The sequence below is a fragment of the Phacochoerus africanus genome, chromosome 6 (assembly GCF_016906955.1).
Source record: "Phacochoerus africanus isolate WHEZ1 chromosome 6, ROS_Pafr_v1, whole genome shotgun sequence".
Taxonomy (NCBI): domain Eukaryota; kingdom Metazoa; phylum Chordata; class Mammalia; order Artiodactyla; family Suidae; genus Phacochoerus; species Phacochoerus africanus.
This window is the reverse complement of record NC_062549.1, coordinates 769,726-787,121: the sequence shown is the minus strand read 5'-3', so window position 1 is coordinate 787,121 and position 17,396 is coordinate 769,726. Positions and strand designations below refer to the sequence as shown.

General features: G+C 69.8%; 1 protein-coding gene across 17 annotated transcripts in view; it reads right to left on the bottom strand.

Annotated features, from left to right (window-relative positions):
• Window positions 1-296: 296 nt before the first annotated feature.
• The window catches only part of PLEC (plectin), a 57,022-nt gene continuing 39,922 nt past the window's right edge, over window positions 297-17,396 (bottom strand). For all 17 annotated transcript variants that reach the window (XM_047785444.1, XM_047785446.1, XM_047785445.1 and 14 more), the window contains 16 exons: window positions 17,172-17,276; window positions 16,949-17,044; window positions 16,597-16,722; window positions 15,562-15,714; window positions 15,327-15,481; window positions 15,109-15,235; window positions 14,840-15,023; window positions 14,608-14,765; window positions 14,340-14,518; window positions 13,191-13,329; window positions 12,729-13,085; window positions 12,562-12,645; window positions 12,301-12,405; window positions 12,095-12,193; window positions 7,782-11,162; window positions 297-7,674 (listed from right to left, as the gene is read on the bottom strand). In XM_047785444.1, coding sequence (XP_047641400.1) covers window positions 1,456-7,674; window positions 7,782-11,162; window positions 12,095-12,193; window positions 12,301-12,405; window positions 12,562-12,645; window positions 12,729-13,085; window positions 13,191-13,329; window positions 14,340-14,518; window positions 14,608-14,765; window positions 14,840-15,023; window positions 15,109-15,235; window positions 15,327-15,481; window positions 15,562-15,714; window positions 16,597-16,722; window positions 16,949-17,044; window positions 17,172-17,276 — 11,667 coding nt within the window. In that variant the 3' untranslated portion in view covers window positions 297-1,455. The remainder of the gene's footprint in view (window positions 7,675-7,781; window positions 11,163-12,094; window positions 12,194-12,300; window positions 12,406-12,561; window positions 12,646-12,728; window positions 13,086-13,190; window positions 13,330-14,339; window positions 14,519-14,607; window positions 14,766-14,839; window positions 15,024-15,108; window positions 15,236-15,326; window positions 15,482-15,561; window positions 15,715-16,596; window positions 16,723-16,948; window positions 17,045-17,171; window positions 17,277-17,396) is intronic.

Genomic DNA, 17,396 nt, shown 5'->3' with positions numbered 1-17,396 from the left:
AGTGACCGGCTGATGGGCATGTGAGACCCTGCCTCGGACGTGAGGGCAGATCACGAGCTGCCCGGGGCCAAGCAGAGCGGCACCCTGCCAGCAGGTGCTGGGTCGTGCCAGGAGCGGCCCCAGCGGCGTGTCAGCCCTGGGCCCCGGCCCCGGTGCTCTGGGCCACCCCACGGAGGTCCCCACTCCTCCACCCCAGGCCAGGACCCGGGGCCGAGCTCAGAGCCTGGAGCTGCAGCTCCCCACCCACCCGACGTACACCCGAGGATGTCCGGACAGAAAGGGAGGCGGGAGCCACAGAAGGTTGGAACTGCTTTTATTGGGGTGAGGGCTGCAGGCCTGGCCGCGGTCAGGTGGGCGCTCTGCCTTCGCCGAAGCAGCCGAAGCCGCCGAAGCCTGGCGCCTCCACCTGCCGCCTACCTGGGTTAGTGGAGCATGCAAAAGCTCAGTCAAAGTGGAGGCAGGGAGAAGCCGTCAGGGCCGGGGGCTGGAGAGAACAGGAGGGGGCGGCCCTGGGCTGGGTGGCCTTGGTCAGCACAGACACCTGGCAGGCGTCTCTGGGCCCAACACAGGGGCTGAGGTGCCCCAGGAGAGGTGGCGGCCAGCCCCCCCCCGCGATGGACTGCAGGGCACACTGGGCCCTTGGGCGGAGAGACCTGCAGAAGCCCAGCGGTGCCCAGCCGGCTTGCCCGTCACCAGGAGGGTCTGTCTCCCACCCCAGGTCAGGGTCCTTGGGGCCTGAGGAGCAGAGGAAGGACAAAAGGCACTTACGAGGGGGCTGAGGCTGGAAGGCTGCAGCCAGAGGCCTGGGGTCCCCGGAGGGCGTGGGGGGCCGGGGGCGGAGGCTGAAGTGCTCCGGGAACGGGCTGGGGCCGGCCTGGGGCAGCTGGGTCTGCCGGCCGGACCTCACCTTCCCATGGGGAAGGGCTTCTCTGGGCAGGCTGGAGGAGACGGCTGACCAGCAAGGCCCACCGAGCGAGCAGATCAGTCCTGGAGACAGGAGACCCCACCCCCCACCCCCCACCCCCGGCCCCAGGGGCCCTGCGACTGGGGGGAGCCAACTCTGCTGCCCTGAGCGGGCGGGGCTGGTGGGGTGGCCCGACCTGGGTGCTGGGGGCGCCCGCCCAGATGGGACCGCATGGGGAGGCGGGAGGGCGGAGGTGGGGGCCAGCTCTGGACCCTCCAAGGCACCTGGCTGTGGTGAGTGGCAGGTAGAGAGGCGCAGGGAGACTCGGGGGGTCCGTGGGCTGGACGGGCCCCGACCCCGTGAGAAACAGGCTGTCAGGACAGCGAGTATATATTAACGTGTTAGTCTGGTCTTTTTGGTTAGACTTGAGGCACCGCTTGGGACGAAGACACCGTTAAACAGGACAGAGAGACCCCGGCCCCTGGGCGGGGGCCTGGCCACATGCAGAGTGGGGGGCAGGGCGCAGGTGGGGAGGGGCGGGGGGGGGGGGGTCAGGCCACCGCCGACTCGGGGCCCCCCAGGGAGGGCGCAGGCCCCGAGGCATAGCGGCGGCCGTAGCCCGAGGAGGAGTAGGACGAGGAAGAGAAGGTCATGGAGAAGCCGGAGCCGGTGGCGTCGAAGCTGCCTCGGCGGGAACCGGCCCGGGAGCCGGTGCGCGAGCCGGAGCGCGAGCCGGCCGTGGAGCCCGAGCCGCTGACGCTGTAGGGGCTGTAGTAGCCCTTGCTGGACTGGGCGGCAGCCTCCAGCAGCCGCAGGCCCGTGCCCTCCTCCACCATGCTGCGGTCCAGCGCGTCCTTGTAGGAGATCTTGAGCTTGGTCTTGGGGCAGGTGAGGTACTTGGAGTAGGCGGAGACGTCGCGCAGCTTCTGGGCGGTGCGGGCGTCGACCGTGCCGCGCTGCAGGGCCTCGTCCAGGGGCACGCGGCCGGGCGTGTCGGGCTCGATGAGGCCGCCGGTCAGGTACTGCGCCTCCAGGAAGCGCTGCCCGGCCTCGTAGTAGAGCCAGCCCTTCTTCAGGGCCTGCGCGGCCGACATCCTGGTCTTGGTGCGCGGGTCCTCGAAGCCGCAGAAGGCCTTCTGGGCCAGGTTGATGCGGTCCACCATGATCTTGTCCACCAGGCCCTTGTTCACGGCCTCGGTGACCGGGAAGCGCTCGCCGGTGCCGGGGTCGATGATGCCGCCGGTGCAGGCCTGCGCCTCCAGCAGCCGCTGCCCGGTGATGTTGTCCACCAGGTTGCGGTGCATGGCCTCCGTGATGGACACCTTCTCCAGCGTCTCCGTGTCCAGGATGCCGGCCACGGGGCCCGTCTCCTCGGTGGGGTCGGACCAGGAGGCCAGCGGGGTCCTGGAGACGGCAGGGCTGACGGGGTAGGAGGAGGAGGAGCCCACCGAGGACGAGCGCGAGCGGAAGCCGCCGGCACTGCCCGAGAGCATGTCGGCAAACTCGGTGATGGAGAGCGTGCCGGCGCGGTACTGGTCCAGCGCCGAGCGGTCGATGAGGCTCTTGGCGAGGGCCTCGTCGATGTCGTACTGGCGGCCCGAGCGGCGGTCGATGATCATGGACTTGACCACGCCGTCCGAGGAGGAGGTGGTGATCTCCTCCCACTCGCACTCCTGCTCCGAGAGCTCCAGGTAGGTCTGGTGGTCGATGAGGCCCTTGCGGTAGGCCTCGTACACCGACATCTCCTTGCCGGTCTCCGGGTCCACGATGACCACGCGCCGCTTGCGCACCGAGGACTTGGAGGACGTCTTCCGCTCCCGCTTCTTCTCCTTCAGCGGCAGCAGCCGCAGCCCCGTCTGGGGGTCGGTGACGCAGCGCTCCATGAGCTGCAGGTAGGTGAGGTTCTCCTCCGTGTTGGGGTCGAAGAAGCCCTTGGTGTCGTCGCTGGGGTCCGTCAGGATCTCGTTCATCTCCTCGTCGAAGAGGCCGCGCTGGTAGGCCACGTCCACGGGCAGGCGGTGGCTCTCCTCGGGGTCGATGATGCCGCCCGTGGCGATCTGGGCCTCGAGCAGGCGGATGCCGTGGTCCTTGAGGATCAGGCCCTTCTTCATGGCCTGGAAGAGGGAGATGAGCTTCCCGGAGTAGGGGTCCCTGTAGCCGGTGACGGCGCGCTCGGCCGACAGCAGCTTGTCCTTGAACTCCGGGCCCACGATGCCCATGCGCACGGCCTCCTCCACGGTCAGCTTGAGCCCCTTGATGGGGTCGATGACGTAGCCGGTGGCCGCCTGCGCCTCCAGGAGCTCGAAGGCCGTGCCCGGCCGGATGATGCCCTTCTTCATGGCCTGGTACACGGACAGGCGCTCCTTGGTGGCGTCGACGAGGACGCCGGCGATGCTGCTGGTGCCCTCGAGGAACGCCTGCAGGTTCTTGGAGACCTCCTCCACGGAGGTCAGGCCCTCCTGCAGACGCAGCGCCGTGGCCTCGTCCATGACGTGCGAGCGCACCAGCTCCTCCACCGTGATCTGCTTGCGCAGGCCGCGGAAGGTCAGCTGGCGGGCGTCGGAGAGCGGCAGGAGCAGCAGGCCGCTGCCCTCGTCACGGCGGCACCGCCGCAGCAGCTGCGTGTAGCTGAGGCGCTCGTCCGTGGAGGGGTCCAGGTAGCCGCGCACCTCGCTGGGCTCCGAGAGCCGGTCGTGCGTGTCCTTGTTGAGGTAGCCCCGCTGGTAGGCCACCTCCAGCGGCAGGTGGATGCTCAGGCGCGGGTCCATGATGCCGCCTGTGGCCAGCTGAGCGTCCAGCAGCCGCAGGGCCTCCTCGGCAGGGATCAGGTCCTTCCTCATGGCCTCGAAGAGCGAAATGGTCTGCTCCGTGTAGGGGTCGCGGTAGCCGCTCACGGCCCGCTCGGCCGACAGCAGCCGGTCGTGCAGCTCGGGGCCCACCAGGCCCTTCCGCACGGCCTCGTCCACGGTCAGCCGCTCACCCTTCCCCGGGTCCAGCAGGAAGCCCGTGGCCGCCTGCGCCTCCAGCAGCAGGCGGGCGACCTCGGCGCTCAGCAGCCCCTTCTTGAGGGCCTGGTAGACGGACAGGGTCTGCTTGGAGCCGGGCAGGTAGACGCCGGCCACGCAGCCCGTGCCGTGGAGGTAGCGCCAGGCCGCCTCGGCCTCCAGCACCTCCCGGAGGGTCCTGGCGCCCTCTCGGAGCAGGCCGTAGGCCTCGCGGGAGATGACCCGCGCCTCCAACAGGTCCTCGGCGGTGAGGCGGCGGCGGCCGAGCTCGTAGGAGGCCGCGCGCTGCTGCCGGACGACCTCCGTCCTCTCGATGATCTCGACGATGATGACGATCACGCGCTCCTTGGTCACGCGGCCGGCCTGGAAGTCGGCCAGCAGCCGCGCCCGCTGCTCCGCGGGGATCAGGTCCGACTGCAGCACCTCCCACAGCGACATGCTGGCGCCCCCGTGGCGGCCGCCCCCGGGGAGGTCGATCTGCGTCTCCTCGAAGGCCCGCCGGGTCTCCTCCTCCGTGTACACCTGCGTGGTCTCCACCGCCTCCGCCTCCTCGGCGCCGCGCAGCGGCAGCAGCCGCAGGCCCGTCTCGGGGTCCTCCACGCAGCGCGCCAGCAGCTGCCCGTACGTGAGGGTCTCGTGCGTGTTGGGGTCGAAGAAGCCCTTGGCGGCGGCGCCGGGGGCCTCCAGCACGCGGCTCAGCTCCTCGTCCAAGTAGCCGCGCCGGCAGGCCACGGCCAGGGGCACGCGGTGGCTGCGCACGGGGTCGATGACGCCGCCCGTGGCGACCTGGGCCTCCAGCAGGCGGAGGCCGTGCTCCCTGAGAACCAGGCCCTTCTCCATGGCCTGGAAGAGGGAGATGGTGCTGCCCGAGTAGGGGTCCGTGTAGCCGGTGACGGCCTTCTCGGCCGACAGCAGCTTCTCGTGCAGCTCGGGGCCCACGACGCCCGCCTTGACGGCCTCGTGCACGTACAGGCGCTGGTTCCGCACGGGGTCCACCAGAAAGCCCGTGGCCGCCTGGGCCTCGAGCAGCAGGGCGGCCGTGCTGGGCCGGAGCAGGCCCCGGCGCATGGCCTCGTAGACGCTGACCTTCTCCCGGGAGTCCTCCAGGTAGACGCCAGCAAGGCAGCCGCTGCCCTGCAGGAGCGTCCGCACGGACTCCACCTCGGACAGGTCCTTGACCGACGTGCTGCCGTCCTTGAGCTGCTCGAACTGGGCCTGGCTGAGGACCCCAGCGGCCACGAGCTCGCTGGCCGGCACCGGGGCGCGGAGGCCGCTGAAGGAGAGCCGCTCCTGCCGCACGGCCTCCGCCTCCTCCACGATGGTGACGACGATCTTGATGATCTTCTCCACGGTGACCTTGCCCGTGCGGAACTGGCGCAGCAGCTCCCGCCGCTGCTCGGCCGAGAAGTACTCCGAGCTGATGAGCTCCCAGATGGTCACCGTCCTGCCCTGGAAGGCGCCCACGGGGACCTCGACCGTGGCCTTCTGGAAGGCCTCGCGCGCCTGGAGCTCGGAGTAGAGCTCCTGCTGCCGGGCCCGGGCAGCCTCCTCGGAAAGCGGCAGCAGACTCAGCCCCGTGAGCTGGTCGGCGCGGCACTGCTGCTGCAGCTGCCTGTAGCTGACTGGCTCCCACGTGCTCGGGTCGCGGTAGGCCTTGGCGTCGTCCCTGGGCGCCGAAAGGGCGGTGCTGGTCTCCTCGTCCAGGCAGCCCCGGGCACAGGCGACGTCCAGGGGCACGCGGTGGCTCCTGCTGGGGTCCACGATGCCGCCCGTGCACAGCTGGGCGTCCAGCAGCCGCAGGCCCTGCTCCCGGGGGATGAGGCCCTTCTTCAGGGCCTGGAACAGGGACACGCTCTGCCCCGAGTAGGGGTCCTTGTGACCCGTCACGGCCTTCTCAGCCGACAGCAGCTTCTCGTGCAGCTCGGGCCCCACCAGGCCGGCGCGCACCGCCTCGTCCACCGTCAGCCGGGCGCTGGTGGCAGGGTCGATGATGTGCCCTGTGCCGGCCTGGGCCTCCAGCAGAGCCACGGCCGCCTCCGGCTGCAGCAGCTCTTTCTTCAGGGCCTCGTAGACACTCAGCTTCTGCCCCGCCTCCTCCAGCCACACGCCCGCGATGACGCCGGAGCCCCGCAGGGCCCGCCGCACGGCCTCCACCTCGGCCACCTCCTGCACGGAGCGCTCGCCCCGCTGCAGCTGGCGGTAGAGGTCGTGGTCAATGACCCTGCTCTCGAGCAGCTCAGCAGCAGGGACCAGGGCGCGCAGGCCCTTGAAGCAGAGCTGGCTCTTCTGCTCGTGCTCCTCGACCACCGTGACGACGATCTTGATGATCTTCTCCACGGTGACCTTGCCCGTGCGGAACTGGCGCAGCAGCTCCCGCCGCTGCTCGGCCGAGAAGTACTCCGAGTTGATGAGCTCCCAGATGGTCACCGTCCTGCCCTGGAACGTGCCGAATGGGGCGGACACCGTGGCTTTCTCGAACACGTCCCGGGCCTCCGAGTCGGTGTAGACCAGCTCACCACCCTTGGCCGCCTGATCTGTGAGCGGCAGCAGCCGCAGGCCCGTCTCGGGGTCCTCCACGCAGCGCTCCAGCAGCTGCATGTAGGTGAGGTTCTCGTGCGTGTTGGGGTCGAAGAAGCCCTTGGTGTCATCGCTGGGGTCCTCCAGCACGCGGCTCATCTCCTCGTCGAAGTAGCCGCGCTGGTAGGCCACGGCCACGGGCACGCGGTGGCTGTGCACGGGGTCGATGATGCCGCCCGTGGCGATCTGGGCCTCCAGCAGGCGGAGGCCGTGCTCGCGGACGATGAGGTCCTTCTTCATGGCCTGGAAGAGGGAGATCTGCTCCCCGGTGTAGGGGTCCTTGTAGCCGGTGACGGCGCGCTCGGCCGACAGCAGCTTGTGATGGAGCTCGGGGCCCACGAGGCCCTCCTTCACGGCCTCGTTGACGGTGAGCCGCCTGTTCCGAACGGGGTCGAGGAGGAAGCCGGAGGCCGCCTGGGCCTCCAAGAGGATGAGGGCCGTGCCCGGGCTCAGCAGCTGCCTCCTCAGGGCTGCATAGATGGTCAGCTTCTCGTTGGCAGGCTGCAGCAGCAGCCCAGCAATGCCGCTGCGGCCCTGCAAGTAGTGGCGCACATCCTCCCGCTGCGCGAGCTCGGCCACCGTGGTGCGGCCCTGCGCCAGCCGCTGCAGTTCCTCCGCGCTCAGGATGCCCACCTCCTGCAGCCGCTGGGCCGGCACCTTCCGCCGCAGGCCGTCAAAGGCGTGCTCGGGCTCTGCCTCCACGGCCGGGCCATCGGGTGCGTCCCTGCCGTTGGGCAGGGCTTTGGCAGCTGCAGCCTGCAAGGCGGCAATCTCCTTCGAGTGTGCCAAGGCAGCCGTGTGCTCCTCCTCCAGGTGCTGCAGCCGCTCACGCAGCCGCTGGTTCTCCTCAGCCAGCAGCTTCTCCTGCTGCTGCCGCTGCTGCTCCAAGCGCTGCAGCTCCTCCTGCTTGCGGCGCACGCCCTCCTCAGCCGCGTGCTGCCGCCGCCGGGCCTCCTCCATGCTGGCCACCAGCTGCTGCTTCTCCTGCTCCATCTGCTGCTGCTGCCGCTGCTGCTCCTCTCGCAGCTTCTGCGCCTTGGCCACCTCGTCCTGGAAGAGCTGCTCCAGCTTGGCTTTCTCCTGCTCGATGAAGCGCTCCCGCTGCAGCAAGCTGTCCTTCTCAGAGAGGAAGCTCTGCTGCAGGGCCTGGGTCTCCTGCAGCAGCTGTTCCTGCTGCACCGTCTGCATCTGCAAAGGGGAAAGAGGGCAGGTGGGGGCCGTGAGGGAGGCCGGGGGCTCCGGGACCACCCGCCGCCCACCTGAGCGCAGAGCCCCGCCCTCGTGTGGGGAGGTACCTCCTCGGACTTGAGCTGCAGCAGCTCGGCCTCCTGCTTGAGCTTGGCCTTCTCGCGCTCCAGCTCAGCAATGGCCTCCCGCAGGCGCTCGGCATCCTGGTCGCTCTGCTGCCGCTGGGTCTCGAGGGTCTGCACCAGCGTCACCTTCTCCTGCGTGGCAAGCTCCGTGCGGTGCAGCCTCTCGCCTATCTCCTCCGCCTGCTTCCGGAAGCGCTGGGCGTCCTCCTCGGCTCGCGCCTGTGCCCGGCTCATCTCAGCCACGCGCAGCCTGAGCCGTTCGGCCTCGGCACTCATCTCCAGCTGCCGCTGCCGTTCCGTCTCCAGGGTCCGCTGGAAGCCCTGTGTCTCCTGTGCCAGCTGCTGTGCCATCTGCTCCTTGTCCTCCTGCAGCCTCCGGGCCTGCTCCTGAGCCAGATCCTTCTGCTGCTGCAGCAGCTCCGCCTCTGCCTTGAGCCGAGTGGCCTCCTGAACCGCCTGCATCTTCTCTTTGAGCATCTTCTCTGCCAGGGAGCGCTGCTGGGCCAGGTCCTCCTCCGCCAGCTGCCGCAGCCGTGCAGCTTCCTGGGCCGCCACAGTCAGCCGCGCGGCCTCCTCCGCCACCTGCTTCATCTTCTCGGCCTCCTCCTGCAGGAGGCGCTGCGTGTTGTCCTTGTCCCGCAGAACGAGCGCGCGGTTCTCTGCCTCGATGCGGGCCTTGAGCTTGCCCAGCTCCTCCATCTGCACGCGCACAGAGAAGAGCTCCTCCTCCACCTGGCTGCGCTGGCGGGCAGCCTCCGTTACCTCCGCCTTCAGCCGCTGCAGCTCCTCGTCCAGGATGCTCTTCTGATGGTCGGTCTCCTCCAGCTGCAGCCGCAGTGCCGTCAGCTCCTGCTCCACCTGCGCCTTCTGCCGCAGGGTCTGCTCAGCGAACTTCTTGTGCTTCTCCATCTCCGCGTCGGCAGCCTGCTTCTGCCGCAGCGCCGCCTGCTCCGCCTGGGCCCGCCGAGCTGCCTCCTGCTCAGCTTCCTTGCGCAGCTTCTCGGCAGCGGCCTGGGCCTGCGCCTGGGCCTGCGCCTGCTCCTCCGCGGACTGCTTCAGGCGCTCTGCTTCCTCCAGCTGCCGGCGGGACTGTGCCGCCTCACGCTCGGCCCGCTCCCGCGCTTCCTCGGCCTCCTCCGCCGCCCGCCGGGCCGCCTCTGCCTCGCCGCGCAGCCGCTCCAGCACGCTCTGCTCTTGCTGGAGGGTCTGCTGTAGCTCCTGCTCCTTCTGCTGCACCGCGAAGGCGTGCGCCTTCTCCTCTGCCTGCAGCCGCTTCTGGGCGGCCTCCTGGGCCAGCTGCAGCTGCCGAGCGGACTCCTGCTCTGCGCGCTCCCGCAGGCGCCGGGCCTCCTCCACCTTGGCCTTGAGGCGCTCCACCTCTTCCAGGGCAGCCTTCCGCTGCCGCGCGGCCTCCTCCTCCGCCGCCAGGCTCTTCTGCACGCGCTCCTCGGCCTCGCGGCGCCGCCGCTCCTCCTCCGCCGCCAGCTGCCGCTGCCGCGCGGCCTCCTGCTCTGCCTGCTCCTTGCTGCGCAGCGTGTCCTCCGCGTTGCCGCGGATGCGGCCCAGCTCCAGCTCCAGCTCCGCCTTGCCGGCGGCCGCCTTCTCAAAGTTGGCCTTGAGGGCCAGAATCTCTTCCTCCACCTGCCGGCGCTGCCGCAGCGTGTCCTCCACCAACCCCTTCTGCCGCTCCAGCTCGCTCTCCGAGGCCTTGCGCAGCTGCGCCAGCCGCTCCTCGATGTCGGCCTTGTGCTGGGCCGCCTGCTCCTCCAGCCGCCGCCGCTGGAAGGCTTCGTCCTCCGCCAGGCGCCGCAGGCGCTCGTTCTCCGCCTCCTTCTCCTTGAGCGCGATCTCCGCCTCAGTCTTGAGCCGCGTGGCCTCGCTGATGGCGGCCAGCTTCTCGGAGAGCACCCGCTCCGCCTCTGCCCGCTGCCGTGCCGCATCCTCCTCCGCCAGCTGCCGCTGCCGCTTGGCCTCCTCCGCCAGGGCGCGCAGGCGAGCGGCCTCCTCCGCCAGCTCGCGGAAGCGGCCGGCCTCGGCTTCCAGCCTTTGCTTGGACTTCTCGCTGGTGGAGCGCGACTCCTCCTCGGCCCGCGCCTTGCTGGCCAGCAGCACCTCCATCTCAGCTCTCACCTTGGCCAGCTCGGCCTCCAGCTCTTGACGCTTCTGCGTGGCCACAGCCGCCTCCTGCTGCAGCCGTGCCAGCTCCTCCTCTAGCAGCTGCCGCTGCTGCTCCCCCTGCTCCGTCTCGGCCCGCAGCCGGATCAGCTCCTGTTCCGCCGCCAGGCGCTGCTGCGCGGTGCCCTCTGCCAGCTGCCGTTGCTTCTCCAGCTCCTGCTCGGCTAGTTCCCGCTGCCGCACAGCCTGCTCCTCCGCCTTGCCGCGCCGCCGTGCCTCCCGCTCTGCCTCCTCCTTCTGCTTCTCTGCCTCAGCCTGTGCCAGGCTCTTCTGCTGCGCCACCTCCTCTGCTTGCAGCCGCAGCCGCAGCGCCTCGTTGGCCTTCAGCTGCCAGCGCTCCAGCTCGCGCTCGGCCTCCTCGCGGGCGCGCTCAGCCTCGGCCTGCTGCTGCGCGCGCCGAGTGGCCTCCTCCCGGAGTTGCGCCACGGTCACGTGCTCCTCCTTGAGGGTGCGCTCCAGCTGCGCCGTCTTCTCCACAAAGGATGCTTGCTTACTCTGCAGTTCGGCCTCGGCGCTGCGCTGGGCTGTCTCCAGGGCCACCTGCACCTGGCGTGCCCGTTCTGCCTCCGCCTGCCGCAGGCGCCGCTCTGCCTCCTCGGCCTGCAGCCGCAGCTCCTCCAGCGCCTGCAGAGCCCGCTGCTTCTCGCGAGCGGCCTCGGCCTCGGCCTTCACGCGCAGAGCCAGCTCGGCCTCCGCCTGCCGCTTGCGCTGGGTCTCATCTTGCACCTGCCGCCGCAAGCGCTCTGCCTCCTCCTGGGCCTGCCGCTTCTGCGCCTCGGCTTCCTCCGCCCGCGCACGCAAAGCCTGCAGTTCCCCCTCCGCGCCACCGCGCTGGCGCTCAGTCGCCTCCAGCTGGAGCCGCACCACGCGGATTTCCTCCTCGATTCGCAGCCGGCTGCGTTCGGCAGCCTCCACCTGCCTGGCCTTGGCCTGGATCTCTGCCTCCGAGCTCTGCCGCAGGTGCTGCAGCTCCTCCTGGATGCTGCGCTTCTGCTGCTGCGCATCCACTGCCACCTCCTCGCGACGTGCCACCTCCTCCTGCATGCGCCGCTGGAGCTCCTGTGCCTCCCGCTCTGCCTGGGCCTTCGCCTGGGCGTGTGCCTCAGCCAGCTGCCGTTGCTTCTCCAGCGCGGCCTCCACCTCAGCCAGCCGCTCCCGCTCCTCTGCCCGCTGCTGCTCAGCCAGCCTCTGCGGCCGCGGCAGAGAGAGGGAGAGAATCAGAGAGAGCAGTGCTCACAGCATGTGCTCCAGCACGGTTCACTCTGACAGCGCGGTGCGGGCGGGGGGCAAGGGAAGACAGAGGTCAGAGCCCGGCCGAGGGAGAGCGCGTGCACCCGCCCAGGGCGCTTGGCAGCGGGTGCGGCTTGGCCCGTGGTGCTCGCCAGCCCGGAGAAGGGGACCCAGGCGTTCTCCCCTCTTCCCCGCAGACAGGTGACAGAGACGGACAAGGAGAGAGAGCAAAGCAGGAGGTTGGCAGGGTGCAGGCCCGCCCCACAGCCCCATCTGGGCACCGCTGGATGCCCCGCGGCCTGGCTTCGCGCGCGCGGGGGGGGGGGGGGGTCCCCTCCCTGACCCAGCGGGCTGGGGTCGGGTGGCCAGCAGGTGACATCAGTGCAGATCCGAGCCACCTCAGAAGCTCTGATCAGAGGCTGCAGGCAGGCCAGATGGAGGGGTCACCCCAGAGGTAGGAGAAACGCAACAGGTCAGCACCCTGCCTCACCCCAGCACCCGGGGACACCCTCCCAAACCCTCCAACCCAACGATCTCAAGTCCTTCCAGAGCCAGTGGCCGAGCAAAGAGGCCAACGCCGAAGCCCAAGGAGGAACACACGCAAGAGAGCCAGTGGGTGGGATGCCCACGGGGCACATGCCGACAGAGAAGAGAAGGAGGAGATGCCAGCCACCTTGGGGAGAGCAGTGCAGCGCCAGGCCGAGGTGGGGCAGGCCACGGGGGAGGAGAGCCTGGCGCAGGCTGTGCTGAAGGGAGAGCGCTGGCAGCACGGGCCAGGAGGGGTGGGGAGCGCTGGCTGCCTGGTCTCAGACGGCTCCCCAGGGGCTACATCTGCCGCAGGGCAGGCAGCTGGAGGGCCACCCCCCCCCACCCCCCGCCGGCAGCCATACCTCCTCTTCCTCCATGCGCCGCAGCGTCTCGGTGATGAACTTGATGTACTGGCTTGTGAGCGTGGTCAGCTCACTGTAGCGGGTTCGCAGGTCCACGTACTGGGGGGACGGGAGGGCGGAGGCACAGAGTCAGCCCCGCCCTTGCCGCAAGCCTACCGGGCAGAGTGCAGCCCACCTGCTCTCCGCCCTCCGCCCACCCGCCTCACCTCCTGGATGACGCTCTCGGACCCGGACTGGACCTTGGGCTTCTTGGCCGGGGAGGCCACTGGCTCGAGCTGTGCCTTGTACGTGACCAGCTGGAGCTCGTAGTCCTACAGAGACAGACCGTTTGGGCGCCAGCTCTGCCCTGTCCACCGGGCCCTGGACCTGCCCCCAGGCTCCCCCCAGCATGGCCTGGGCTGGGGTCCCCTGAGGTCCCGGGCCCACCACCCACACGTCCCCTGGGACTCAAGGCCACACAGCCTCACCTTGATGGCGTTGATGTACTGCTTGGCGAACCTCTGGCACTCCTCCACCTTCTCCCCGTGGCGCTCGATCTCCTCCAGCAGCGCCTGGGACGGCCGGGCGGTCAGCACCGCAGGGCGCACCCCCCCCCCCCCGCCCCCCCCCCCCGCCCCCCCCAGCCCAGGCCCACCTTCTCCTGCCGCAGCTGCTCACGCACGGCCTGGCTGTGGGCCAGCGGCACGGCCTGGATCTGTTCTTGCCGCCGCTTGGCGTCCTGCAGCCAGGCACCCAGTGGGTCGGCGCTCTCACGGTAGTAACGCAGCTGGCGCCCCAGCTGCTCGAGCTCGCGTTGCCGCACGTCGGTCTGGACCAGCACGGCCTGCCAGCGCTCCAGCAGCTGGGTGACCCGCTCGCGCCAGCGCTCCACCTCCACGTCCCGCTCGCCGTGCCGCTGCTGCAGTCGCTCGCCCACTTCCTGCGCTCCCCGAAGCTCGTCGCGCAGGGCGTCGAACACAGGCTGCTGTGCCTCTGCCTGGGCCCGAAGCTTCTGTGGACACCAGAGGAGAGGGCGCCACGTCAGGCCGAGGCCCCTGCCGCTGGCCCCCCCACGTCTTAGGGCCCTGGCAACAAGGCGCCGGCCTGGCAGCAGTACCTTCAGCGCAGCCTTGGTGGCCTCGAGCTCTGGGAGGGTGGCAGGCACAGTCTGGGCCTCCTTGAGATGCTCCTCGTGGGCCCGGAGCACCTCCTCGGCCCCCTGCGTGCTGCGGATCACCAGGCTGATGGTCTTGAGCCTGAGGAAGAAGAGGGCTCAGCGCTGGGGCAGGGGTCGGAGGGGGGCTGGAGGAAGCCAGCCTAGCGCAGTGCAACCAGGGACCTGGGGGCCAGCGGACCCCTGTGGCCACGGGCTTCGGGGAGAAGAACGGAGGTGCAGGCAGAAGGTGGTCAGGAACGTTTCGGACGCAGGTGGCCCCGCTCCAGCCTCCGTCCTGGAGGGGGCTGAGCTGGCCAGAGAGCAGCGTGGGCCAAGGCACTGAGGGGTGGGGCTCCCCGCCAGTTTTCCGGCCTCAAGGGAGGGCAGCTCGCGCCTGCTGTGACACTGCTCACGGATGGCAGGGGGCTGGGTGGAGAAAGCCTGCTAGGAGACTGCAACGGAGGCCAGGCCCTGCGGGTGGGCCAGGTGGGCCTGAGGGCGGAGGGCGGGTTTCCCCTGCAGCCATGTCCGCAGACACCCTGAAATGAACCTTGAGGACAGAAGAGGCGCCAGAGTCTGGGGATGGGGAGGGGCCCAGGTGAGAACTCTGCATTTCCCGGGGCACAGAGCCGAGGCGGCCCTGCAGGGGAGACTGGGCCCTCAGCCGCCTCGCCCACCGCTCACCACACCCACCTCGGAAGGCCTCATCTCCACCTCTGCCAAGACGCCCACTGCCCCCCAGCGGCCGAGCCCTTGGTCCGACCCTGTGGGCCACCTCCCCTCGCAGCACTCCTCACCTGCCCCACCTGCCCGCCCTGGCCCCTCCCCTCTACCTGCACGCCCGGCACACCTGACACTCCCCTACCCCAGTTCCTGCGCCCCCAAGTCCTCCTCCCGTAGCCCCCAACCCCCGTCCTGTCATCAGGAGGTCCTACCTTTAAGGAAGGTCAGGACTGAATCCCTCCGGCCCCTCCACGACCCCCGCCCTCTCTAGGCCAGATCCCCCAGCAGCCCCCGCGCCCCTGCCCATCAGCCCGTTCTTGGCCAGCGCGCGGTGGCCTGCGCGCTCCTGCTCCCCTGTCCCGGCCCTGGGGCTCCACATGCACTCACTTCTCCAGGTAGATGGCGGACAGGCTGCGGACCTGCTCCAACTTGCCCAGGGTCAGCTCCAGCTCCGAGCGCAGAGTGGGGGCAGCAGGGGATGGCTCGGGCAGGGCCAGGACCTTCTCGGCCTCAGCAGAGAGCCGGGCAACCCCCTTGCCCAGCCCCTCCACCTCCGCCTGCGCTTTCTGAGGAGAGAAGGGAGGAGCAAGCTGATGCCACCAGCCCAGCACACAGCAGCCCTGGGGACGGGCGGGCAGGGTGGGGCGGGGCCTGCCTGCTGCTCGGCGATGCGCTGGGCACATTCCCTCGCGGGCTCCTTGTCCAGCGGCAGCCGCAGGCGGTGCACTGTGCGTGTCTCACAAGCCTCCAGTTGCAGCCGGATGTCCTTGAGCTCTGAGATGCAGCGCTGACAGCGGGACTCCTCCTGCTCGCCTGGAAAAAACATCCTGCTCACGCGCTGCCCAGCCCGGCCTCCCACCGCCCCACCTGGGCTGCCTGGGGCCTACCCTGCTCCAGGCTCTGCAGCAGCTGCTGGTAGTGGCGGCTGCAGGAGCCATACTCGCGCTCAGCCTGCAGCCGGTCCTCGGGCCCGAAGCCGCCAGCGTCTTGGCTGTCCCTCAGGAAGGCCTGGTAGTGCAGCTCCAGGCTGCGCAGGGCTTGGCGCTGTTCCTCGGGCTTCAGGGTGCGGAACTGTGGGTGGCACACAGGCTGAGTGCAGGCTGCGGGCAGACGCCTCCAGCCCCACCCACCCAGCCGGCTGGAGGGGCTGGCGTACCGTGACCAAGGACCAGGAGCGGATGAGCTGCACATCGCGGCTGAGGCTCTGCCATGCCAGAAGGCTCTTCATGTCTGTGTGCAGCTGGTGCCACAAGGCGACCAAGGCCTGGTGCTGGGCCTCCAGCCTGGTGGGGCAGGGGCACGATCATAGGCGTCTGGACACTGACCCAGTGCCACCCACTCAGGCCCCAGCCCAGCCCCAGCCCCAGCCCCCACCTGGTGATGGCGTCCTGGGCCTCCTGGTTGGGCGGGGGCACGAGGAAGCACACGGAGGGCACGGCGGCCTCGCTGCCCGAGCTGCTGAGCACCTTCCAGTGGAAAGGCTGAGCGGGACCCACCATCTGGCACTCGTCACCCTTGTGCACGGTCACCTGAAGCAGCCAGAGCTGTCACAGCATGGCCACGCTCACACCCCACCCCTCAGGCTCTCCTCGCATGGCCAGGCCCTCACCTCCACCTGCTTATAGTCACACACAGCCAGCAGCGGCACGCGGCCCCGCGTGGGGTGGGCTGGGTTGCGGGGCTTCAGCTGCACAATGGCCTTGGCCCGCTTGGCCAGGCCGGAGAGGTGCCCCCGGTACTCGTTCAGCTGGTCCTTCTCATCCTGCAGGGCAGGGGCAGGTCACAGACCATCCCCAGACACGAGTGCCCATGTGCTGGCACCCCAGCCAGGGGCTGGCCCTCAATAGGTCCCACTGATAGGACCGAGTGCCCTCCCCCTGGCCCGGGTCACACACTGTGTCCCCAGACAGGGCCCCCTCTGCCCTCCCCCATCTCTGCCGTGGAAAATCACCCGCCTCCTCTGGTCCAGCCATGAGGGACCAGAGCACATCAGGGACCGAGGCTGTGGTCAGCCTACCTGGAAGCCGCCTGTGCTGCACCCACCCTCCCCCAGGGCGATGCTGCGGCCAACCCGGACCCCTGGGTGCTTTGCTGACCACAGCAGCCCCCAGCCAGCGGAGCCTTGCGGCCTCCCCTCCTCCATCACTGCCAGCCCCGGGCACCCGGGCAACACCCTCAGCTGCCTGTCCGTCCTCCTTATCCCTCAGACTGCCCGCCCCAGACCCTGTTAGGCCAAGAGGCCAGGGGACCCACCTCTAGCAAAAGCGCCAACAGTGGTGCGGCCGACTCCGGCCTCTACTCGCTCCAGGGGTTTCAAGGGTGGGGAGTTTGTGCCAGCTCCGGCCAGCCACCTGCCCCACTCCAGGATCCCGCCACTGACTTCTCAGTTTGCCCACACCTCCTATCCCTGCTGCCCCTCTAGTCACAACCCCCTACTCCACGGGGACCTCTCCGAGGCGTGAGGGCCGCCCAAGGTCAGCCTCTCCCTGCGTTCTACCCCAGACCTGGGACCCCCAACCACCTCTGCACCTGCCCGGCCTACGCCACCCCATGAACCCAGGCCGTGAGGGCCAGCGCCGCAGAGTCTGCCTCTCACCAGGCTGCAGAGCCCCAGGTCCGGTGGAGGCCCCGGCGGCCGGCTCACCTGGGCGTCCTGCAGCAGGTCCTCAAGTCGCGTGACAGTGATGGAGCGGTCACAGGTGTACTTCCTGCGGAGCGTCTCCTGCAGCTTCCGCAGCTGCTCCTCAGCCTCCCGCACATCTGAGAAGAACTGGACCAGCAGGAAGAGGTCACGACAAGGATCCAGAGCCCCCCGCCAGAGCTGCCTCCCCCCCCCACTGGGCCGGAGGGGCCTGGGCCGAAGGACCCGGGAGGGGTCTGACAAGACATCAGTGGGCTGGAGCACAGGATCCCTTATCTGCGTCTGCAGGGACAGAAGGAGGGGCTCCAAGAGGAGCCTGCGGCAGAGCCCCGGCGGCGGGGAGCCCAGTTCTCACCTGGAAGTAGGCGGTGTTCTCCTTCAGATGCGCCTCGATGCAGCAGCACAGCTGAAGCATCCAGCTCCACTGCGTCTGCAGGGCGGCCTGGAAAGACTGCAGCAGAGGACGGGCTGTCGTCAGGCCCCGCCCCCCGCCCCCCCCCACTCAGGCCGCCCCGCCCCCAGGCCGCCCCGCCCACCCAGGATGCCCCGCCCTGCCCGCCGCCCCCGGCCCCGCCCACCTCCACCGTGGGCCGCGCCGGGTGGTCCTCGCGCAGCAGGCGGTCGCCGGTGCTCTGGATCTCCTTGATTTTCTTCTCCTTAAGCTCCAGCTCGCGCATCAGGGCCTGACAGGGAGGCAGGGTCTCAGGGACAGCCTCGGGGCTGTGCCAGGGTCTGCCCGTCTCCCGCCACCCCGAGGGGCCCCTGCCTGGGGCGGGCGGTCGCGGAGGCCGGAGGCCGCCTCA